General features: G+C 38.5%; 1 protein-coding gene across 1 annotated transcript; it reads right to left on the reverse strand.

Annotated features, from left to right (window-relative positions):
• Positions 1-372: 372 nt before the first annotated feature.
• LOC134740965 (NHL repeat-containing protein 2) lies at positions 373-10,050 on the reverse strand. Its single transcript, XM_063673645.1, has 11 exons — positions 9,809-10,050; positions 9,535-9,701; positions 8,905-9,064; positions 8,038-8,216; positions 7,205-7,352; positions 6,742-6,909; positions 6,367-6,537; positions 5,944-6,057; positions 3,027-3,131; positions 1,428-1,537; positions 373-1,358 (listed from the first exon to the last, which is right to left on the reverse strand). The coding sequence occupies exons 1-11, from the start codon at positions 9,963-9,965 to the stop codon at positions 546-548; spliced, it is 2,292 nt and encodes a 763-aa protein (XP_063529715.1). The 5' UTR covers positions 9,966-10,050; the 3' UTR covers positions 373-545.
• Between the last annotated feature and the right edge of the window lie 305 nt (positions 10,051-10,355).

Genomic DNA, 10,355 nt, shown 5'->3' on the forward strand with positions numbered 1-10,355 from the left:
ATGGAACTCCGCTTGGTGCCCATATAATGAAATGAAGTACATAATAAAAATACCTATCTAATGACCTAATTCTTATCTCTGTTGGTTTATGGACCAGGCTCCATACAAAGTTGCCCATGGTCCTTGCAACATGACGTGAAGGATTACACACTCCGCATGTATAGGTATGTATGTACTTAGTAGCTCCCTCACGTCAAAATATAGAAAAACAGCCGATCAATATAATTATGTTATAGATAGGCCGATCAATAATTAACATATTTCGTTGTGGGCGATGAAAGACATAATTCGAAGTGTAAAAGTATTATACACGTTCACGATTTGGTTTAATATGAGTTCGAGCTGAAAGAGAACAAAAAAAAATCACAGGTACAATGTGTCATACGAAATGTAATTTTAATTAAAATAAATCAACAACACAAATTCATTAGCGTAAAAAATACGTAACATCTCAGTTACTAGGTTAACCTTTAAAATAATATTTATATGTGCGTTATGTTCGAAGATGTGTAATTTTGCCTTAGAAATATCTTGTCAAATTATAGTTATTTAGTATAAGCTTTCTTAGCATCTGATCGCTCGGTTCGATTCACCGGGTTCACCTTGCACGTGATTTTGTATGACTCCACCATCTTCACGGAGTCCCGCACTAGGATCGTCGATCTGATGGTGAACGCATGCGAGAAACACACCGTCGAATCGCAGAGCGCGGTCTGGAAACTCAGGTACAAGCGATAATGAGTCTTACTGGTCCTATGCTTAAGCTTCATTTCCACTCTACCGGGTAGTTTAGTTCCTTTATGCGGACAGTCTACGAATTCGAAATCGTCTAAAGTGACTTCTTTGTTGTTGTCATCCCGCACGCACACGTGCCAGTTCTGCGGCGCTCCCGGCGTGAAGTTCACATTTTTCGTGTCCGCGTCTAAACTTACGTTGAAATAAATAATAAGGTTACCGCACTTTCTATTCACAAACAGATCGTTTTTGTACAGTATTAAATTCTCAGGCTCCGTGAACTTGGGTTCTGGAAGTCGGACTTTGAACTCTTGGCATACGTTTTTGGCTAGATTCAAAATTTGAATGCTGTGATTGTTGCTGTCTGCTATGTAGAGATATTTCCCGTCGGCGCTGGCCGACAGCCCTGAGGGCTCGTTGAACTTGACGGGATCCGTGGTCTCGATCATGGTGGGGCTCAGGGTAGTCACCTTTTGCAGGCCGATGTCGACTTTCTTTATCTTATGGTTGTAGGAGTCGGCTATGTAGAGGGTTTTATTCGACTCACAGTAAGCAACTCCAAGTGGATGTTGAAATTTCGCCTCTTGGCCGATGTCGTCTACGTCTCCAAACCCGAACAGGTTCTAGAACAAATGAACTGATTTATCATGGTTTCAACTTACAATAACACACCTGTGTGGTTGTTGACCTACCAGAGGGTTTTTGTCACCGCCGCAGAGCGTGGAGACCTGTCCTGTGGAAAGAGCTAGCCTCCTTATGGATGAACTCTCGGAATCCGCAATAAATATCTCTGGACTTGAACCTAAAACAATAAATAGATACATATTGAACATACAATTAACTGTAGCCACTGTAGGTACATGCACAGAACATACATATTAAAATAATATAAGCAGCATATAAACGTTTATTGCAATAAAATTTAGGTTATTAGTATCATTTAATACCTATGGCGTAAGCAAGCAATAAAAATAATTATGCAAATTAAACTAACCCGTACATAAACGACAGTTTATCATGAGTGCACATTTGAAACATAATATTTCAGATCACTATTTTGTTAAATTAGTACATATTTTCTAGTTCCGTAACATCTTTAGAAAATGACGCAGGCGAAAAAATTGCCACTGCTGGATAAACATTTTTTAAACAGAATTATGTCTTTTTGAATTTCATTACCTTGTTATAAAGACTTTATTTGTTTTTATAGCGTTACGATTATTTGTCCTCGTAAGGCCCACCATACAAAGTTATCCTATTTTTAATTTGAACCTTGTTATATAGTAGATTAGGGTGAATTTCGTTTGTTTTAGAAAACAACGCAACAAAAGAAATGCTACCTTATATAGTTTTTGAAATAATTAGATTGCAACAGAGTGTAAGTACATTGTAATGCACCTTGGGTTACGAGGCTATATCATATCGATTCTTAATTTTGGACCTACTTTCAAAAGAACTTCGGCTGAAGCTTTCGTAATTTTCACGTTAATCGTCTTGAAACAAAAAGCTGGAAAGCATGGTTGTTGTTAGTTAAGTATGTGAATGTATTTTTTTAGCTAATACGAATATCATGCTCTCATGAATAGGTATACAATATAGATTTTAGTAGGTCGAGTTGATAACAATTCAACGCAGAGTAGTTGTGTATATTTTCTCAAAAATGGACGGCAAAGTCGACGTTGCCGGTTAAAAAGTAGGTCGCGAAGTGCGTAGTTTATGGTCAGTCAAAAAATTAAAAAGTTAAAAACATTGCAGTCTCGATTTCGGGACTGCAATGTTGCATACAAATTCCATTATTTGTCGAGTTCCAAACTTTTTAAAAGTTGAAGTGGCATATCAAATGAAGGCATAGGTCCATTAAACAGCCAAACAGATGATCAGTACTTATTATTATAATGTTGGTACCGCGACTATTTAGGTGTCTCAAATAGGTTGGCGTATTTTTAGCAGAAAAATACACTTCTATTTTTAATTAAAAAAATAAAAAGGCGGCAAAGCAAATCTTTTCACTTTTTTCTGTGAAAATATATATATAAGAACGTTGCTTCTGTAAAATATTTCTATTTTATTTGTATTTATTGCGCCATTTTTGAGAAAAGCACTATATATGACTCGGCTGGAAGGCTACTTGCTGACTTCGGATTCAATTAAACGGACTCCCAAGGTCGTCCGTTTAAAACGAATCCTCAGCCAGCAAGTAGCTATTTCCGAGCCTCGACAATAATGTACTATTACACAAACAGAGGACACGTTGGAAAATCCCATGGAGAGGAATGTACAGAATAGCTCACCAGTCCGCAGCGCCAGGCCCGAGGGCTGCGCGAAGGCCGCCGTGTTGGGGTAGGCGCTGTTGCGCGCCGCCTCCGCGCCCGACCCCGCCACACACACGCAGGTACCTGTACAGCGAAAATACATTTTTCTCAAACATGCTATGTAATATTGATATTACGTTCTTTATATTAGGCTGGGAAGTATCACGACTCCGGCGCGGCTAGACGAGGGGCCTGTAATGAAATTTCATACAAAGTTGCAGGCCTAGGCCGGGAAGTGGCTCTTTTTTAATTTCCACATCACATATATTTGTGACACAGCATCATGGCATTCAGCCAAAAAAAAAACTATAACCAATATTTGCTTATGGTTCGGAATGACATTCTGCCCTTTAAAAAAAAACAATAAACGATAATTAATATATTTTGCAGTTTTATTTGTATCGAATTTACAAAAAATATATAAATAAAACATTATTAACAAATTCCAATAATATTGAATTGCAAATTTACCTACAAATACAGATTTAAAATATAGTTGGTCAAACCAGTTTGTCAGTAAATAAGAACAAAAAAACTATACTCATCCTTTTCTTTTGGGTGCTAGTACCAGTGTAAGACAAAGATAGTATGATTATCTCTGTCTATGTTTGAAATGAGACAGTCCTTTGACAAACTATATTTCATTTAAATATTAGCGGTAAAAATGTCTACTCAAACACGCGTTGGTGTTTTTTTAATCGTTTTGGAGGTAAAGTTGAACATTTTTCATTGTGTATCTGTAATTCTATTTTATTGGATTTATTGTGCGTTGTTTATTGTGTTATTTAATATGAGTTCCGACGAAAATATTAAATGAATACCTGTTAATTATACTCCATGTTTAAGGCAACGATGTATGTAAAGCATAATATCAACATAAAAAACGATGTAATCTTAGTTATGTGGCTAAAACTACAGTCAGAAGGATGCAAGGCGAAAAATCAAAGATACATAAATATACCTTTGAACATTTGTGTAATAAATTGATTAACTACATGTGTAAAATATACGACACGTGTGATAAAGATAGGTACAGGTGGTAGTTATATTTTGTGCCTAGTTTACTTTTAGTTTCTTTAGAATTAAAACTTTGATTTCGTGGAGATTTCTTTATTTATTTCATTGCATGTTTGAGAAAAGCACTATACATACATCGGTGTGAAAAGGGGTTGTCGGCCTCATAACTATCCGGCCTCACTACGTTCGGCCGTATATATGCATTCGGCCGGCAACCCCTTACTTCCCGGCCTCTGTAGTAATGTACTATTTCTCAAACATGCTATGTAATATTGATATTACTGTTTGGGAGGTTAGCGATTGAGGTCTCAGGAGCAGCAGGCGGGGCTCTTCAATGACGGCTTCTTATTTTAAGTAAGGCGATTTTTATATAAAATGCAAATAATCGCGTGAGCGGCTTGTGTGTCGTGCCGTGTAGATGGTAAAGTGTAGGGCTATCGCCGCGCTCCCGCGCGGCCGTGGTTGGAACTCCGCCTCTTCTTGGGAAGCCCGCTAGGTGGCGTTAGGCTCGCGAACAATTACGTTCTTTATATTAGGCTGGGAAGTATCCCGTTTCAGGCGCGGCTAGACGAGAGGTCTGTAATGAAATTTCATACAAAGTTGCAGGCCTAGGCCGGGAAGTGGCTTTTTTTAAATTTCTATTTCACATATAATTGTGGCACAGCATCATGGCATTTAGCCATTAAAAAAAACTATAAGTAATATTTGCTTTTTGGTTCGTTTATGACATTTTGCAGATACGCCTATTAAAAAAACAATAACTTTTTGTTGTTTTTTTTTTAACCTGACTTGGCACTAGGGCCATTAGAGCGGTAGGACTGTGTGGGGGGATGGTAGCCTGGGGAAAATCTAGGACCCTTCCGCATCACACGAGACGGTTTTGCTACGCTGGAATACTCCTAGAGTAAAAAAAAAAACAATAAACGGTATTTGATTGATATATATAGTTAGTCAAGCAAATCTTGTCAGTGAATAAGAACAAAAAAACTATACTCATCCTTTTCTTTTGGGTTTTAGTACTAGTGTAAGACAAAGATAGTATGATTCTCTCTGTCTATGTTTGAAATAAGACAGTCCTTTGACAAACTATATACCTATATTAAACGTTTGAGAAAAGCACTATACATACATCGGCGTGAAAACGGGTTGTCGGCCTCATAACTATCCGGCCTCACTACGTTCGGCCGTATATTCTATTCGGCCGGCAACCCCTTCCTTCCCGGCCTCTGTAGTAATGTACTATTTATTATCACTGCAATTAAGCTCAATTTCAAACTGAATTATAAACCCTATACATATTATTTTCGGAACAACGTTAACTAAACGGCCAGTGACGTAGTTTTCACCTTTAAGTCAAAAACTTAATCTAAGCCATATGCCAAGGACATATTGCGACTTTTGGCAGCGAATCTGTATATTAATTTAAATACTGCCTGTGTTGCTTACTGTAGACGCGCGTTTTATCGTTGCAAAAAAAGTCGCAGCGTTTAAAAGCTAAAAACTCACTAATATGGTAGAGTCAGACCGAGATAAGTCTGCAACGATGTTGATAGCACACGCAGTGCAAGTGTTATTTTAAACGTCAAACTTCTATGAAATTATGACGTATAAATAACACTTGCACTGCGTCTGCTATCAAAATCGTTGCAGACTTACCTCGGTCTAACTCTAGAGTTATATTGATAAGCGATACTCAGTTTAAGAAACTGATCGTTCGATCGTTTACTGATCGATTCGACTCTAGCATATAAGATTAGTACCTATTATTTACGCCCTATAAAAACTTTCGTATCACTTATTTGTGTAGATAGTTATTAAGAAATTGTCAGGTTAACGAAACTAACATTGTAATCTAGTCAAAATACTCTATCTCTTATACCTTCAGTGAAAGTCTTGTATTTCCACCAGATGGTGGTGTCCAAGAACAGTGCCCAGATCTGGTGCGAGCCTGCGCAAGCCACGAGCAGCACTCGACGTTTCTCGTCCTTTTTTTCTAAAACAAAAATTCGATGTTTTAATAAGTTAATAGTGTAAAATGAATATATTCAGTTTAAACAGCAACATTTTGCAGAACTGCGCAATATCTGACATTACCGACAGTTGGTTAAACTGTTCAGAAAACAATGGTTGACTCTTGAAACAAAAATGATGTGTTACCTTTGTAGTCTTCTTTATCGTCTTTAGGCGGCGGCTGCGGCGGCAGCAGCGGCCGCACTGACATGTCCATATCGGGCGTGCGGTACAGCAACATGTCCCACGGCGACAGGACTCGGAACCCAAGGAACTTGCCACAGAACCTTACCTTTGTCTTCTTCTTTATCGTCTTTGGGCGGCGCGGGCTGTCCGGGCGGCGGCGGCGGCGGCGGCGGCGGCGGCGGCAGCAGCGGCCGCACCGACATGTCCATGTCGGGCGTGCGGTACAGCACCACGTCCCACGGCGACGAGAGCGCTTGGAACCCGAGGCACTTGCCACCTGCACATTATTACAACTTTATTATGAGCCACAGCCTATTGTACGACAATTTTTAAATTGGAATCAGGTTAGATTTTTTAATTCAAACCTACCTGCTTAAGGCAGTCAGGGGTAGTGAGGGTTTTGGGGGAATGTCATGTATAAAATTTACAGTTTACAGCGCACGTAGTGCGTGGTTGCCGTGTACCAACACTGACCACTCACCCTGGTCGCCGTGCTCGGCCTGCTGACCGCTGCCCGCGAGCACCTCCACGGTGCCCTCGTCCAGATGTAATGCGCGCAGTGCGTGGTTGCCGGTGTCGCAGACGGCCAACACGCTGCCGAGCAACCAGCAGACGCCCTGCGGCGAATTTAGCGCCGCCTCGTGGAACTCTGACAACAAAAAAAATTAATGCATGTTTTATTACGTCAACTTTGAGTGGCGTTTTTGCGTGCCCCATTTTTACCCTTACATTTATCTGTTACTTGGGTTTTGTGTAGCCTTATTAGATGTCAAAGTATTTGTGAGTGATGGGACCATTGCAAAAAGCTATCATACGATATAATTTTCTTTAATTAACACTTCACCCGATCAAAATCATGTAAGCAATATATTACAGGGTGTGTCTTGCTAAATTCACATTTAAAACAGAGATTTCGCAATAGGTAACAATCATCTTTGACTTACTGCCATCTTTGAAACCAGGATCAGGACCACCAATAATCCTCAGGATAACCCCTGAGCAATCGGTTATCAATATACGATGGTTTCCCGTATCCGCGATCGCCAGGAATGGTTCTTCTGAACGACACTTGTAAAATGGATTCAAGGCAACCTACAAACAATTTAAAATACATATAATGTATATATTATCAAAATAAAATAAATATTCCGAATTATAATAAGAAACAAGTACAGGTTACATGCATACATTTCTTGTTAAATAATATTAATTGCTTCATAGACAATCATAAGCTCTATGCCATTGTATCTACAAATAATTATGGCGACAACGTGGAAACCTCGTAAAAGGTAAATAAGTAGGTGTTAGATGCACGCCTGAACACACTCCCCCTTTTTAGGGTTCCGTACCTAAAGGGTAAAAACGGGACCCTATTACTAAGACTCTGCTGTCCGTCTGTCTGTCACCAGGTTCTCATGAACCGTTATAGTAGACAGTTGAAATTTTCACAGATGTATTTTTGTTGCCGCTAAAACAACAGAATAAAATAAATATTTAAGTGGGGCTCCCATACAACAAACGTGATTTTTTTTGCCGTTTTTTGCGTAATGGTACGGAACCCTTCGTGCGCGAGTCCGACTCGCACTTGCCCAGTTTTTTTAGGTTTTATTTAAGTCAACAACAAAAACCATAGTTCACCATGCTGTCCATTCGTCTGTCTGTCTTCAGGCTTGCTCAGAGGCCCAGTATTAGAAACAATTTGACATAAGTACACACATTTTAACTTGTAAAAGTCCAGTGTTTCCCACCTATTATGATTACAAATCTAAATACAAACCTTACTAGGAAACCGCAGCACATCATCAGCTTTGGGCTTCACATGCTTGGAAACGCCTATGGGCAGGGGAGTCGTGGCAATCTTGCCACTGAAATGCCGCAGCGCGGCGCCTACAAACCACACGAGCTCGTCGCGGTGGCCCTCGCCCGTCAGGACAAACATTGGCTTGTTGCCAGGACCTATACGAGTTTATAAAAACATATAAGGACTGCAGACGTTTTCTAACCTTTGACGATACTAATTTTTATGGGAATAAATGTTTTACACAGTGGAATATAATGTAAAATTATATTTTTATTTCCACAATTTCTAAAATTATATTTGACATTTGTACATCAAAAAATACTCATTTTGTTGTATCACTTTGATGTATTTAATTCAAGTAGGTATATAATATTTAAGTACCTGTGTAATACAAACTTTTAATTGGTTTTACCTCTGTGATTTGAAACCTCTTTAAGCCAAATAAAAATCTCTCTAAACAGATCCCACCCAAAAAATCATTAATAACACAAACTTTTTGGAGTTTCCCTTGAGATTTGTATTATTGCTTATCCACTAAATTTAAACTTTATAAAAATGCTAATTGTCACTACCAATGGTTAGTCCCCTGAGACCCAGTGGCATTTGTTTTGTTATTGAATTTGGAACCCTTAGTTACTCAATAAAATTTCCATCAGTAGAAAAGAGCTGCAAATTTAAAAAATGTAGGTGCGAAGGGTTGTCTTCCCATAGAAAATTTGAATTTCGCACCTCTTTCTACTGACAAACTTGTTTGACCAGCTAGATTCTAGAATATGTACAAAAATTTGTATGCAGGGTCTTGTGAGGTTAGTAACAATACACATATTAATGTTTTAAAAATACCTAGAATTAAGAGAGTAGGCCAGCAGCGAATTCCAAGGGCCTCCCACACAGTGCTGTCAGCATCGTTCACCACTGGGTGGTGAATGTCGTACCGCTGCACTGCTGACAGGACATTGGCGGAATCCTTCTCATTACTAAACTTTGCACAGTGGACACCAATCTGTCAAATAAAATAAATCAATTTCAAATATGAATTTGACATTGGCAAATTCACCCTGTGCAAAATTGCAGGGAGTATAAGCCAGATAATAAAAAAGAAAAAATGAATTTTAGATTTATATTACTGTACAGTGTTGGCCGAAACGTTAATGCAATTAACCAGTACAAATTGAACTGTAAACTGTAACCATCCGTTACGGTCTACGATTCAATTTGTACTGGTTAATGGTTAATTGCAATTAACGTTCGGCCAACATTCACTGTAAAAGAAAAAGTAGGTACTTTTTCTAACAAAAGTTAAATATATTGTATCAAATTACTTGTTTCCTACTGCTTGATTTTTCACAAGTAAAAATGCTGTAATGTTGCTTTTTAAGAATTTAAAGTTTTTCAAGCAATTAAAACTAAGACTAAAAGATATGCCGATACTTGTTCTTTGCATGCAGTGCATTTGTTAAAACAATTTCTTACCACAACTAGCCCATTTTCAACTTTGTGCAGCTTCTCAATATGTGCTAGGTCTGGCAAGACATGGCAGCAATTAATGCAGCAGTATGTCCAAAAATCCAAGACAACAATCTTCTCAGAGCAGTGTTGGGCCAGAGATAACGGCTCCGATACATTTACCCACTCCAAGTCTAGATATAAAATAGATGTCATCAAAAAAACTGTGAACTAGTTCATTAGCATCTAAACCTATTCTAGTCTAGTTTCAATTAGTTCGCATTTTCTTAGGAATACTTACTTTTCTTGAAGTCTTCTACAGGCGGTACAACAGCCCAAACTTTTTTTATATGGCTAATAATGAGTGCGTCTCGGTCTGCTTCGGATCCCGCCGCTGCCATGGCCTCAGTCAGGTCCATGCAGGCCTGTGCTACATAGTCTAAGGGGCTCGACTCCATTGTTAAATAAAGTTATAAAAGCAGACCCCAAATAGTCTCATTCCAAGCTGCTACTTGAGAATCTTGCTTGAGATTTTCAACTTCGTCTGGAAGTACTGGAAAAACAAACTAAAACTACAGTACACACTATTTATTTGACATGTAATGTATATGTCACTGTCATCAATTGTCACTCAAAAGCTATTTAAGGACATTAGACATGTTTTAATTATCTACTTCTGGTGGTCAATTAAACTGTTTACATAAATGTTTCAAATAGCAAAAAAAAAGGTATTCGATCATCGGTTAATTGTCTATGACATGATATTATTTTAGACACAACTAAAACTCTTTTAATAGTAACTTAGGTACTTTTTTAGTAAAACCCATAACAGCGCGCCCAGTGAACTC

This window comes from Cydia strobilella, chromosome 4, assembly GCF_947568885.1.
Source record: "Cydia strobilella chromosome 4, ilCydStro3.1, whole genome shotgun sequence".
NCBI classification, from domain to species: Eukaryota; Metazoa; Arthropoda; class Insecta; order Lepidoptera; family Tortricidae; genus Cydia; species Cydia strobilella.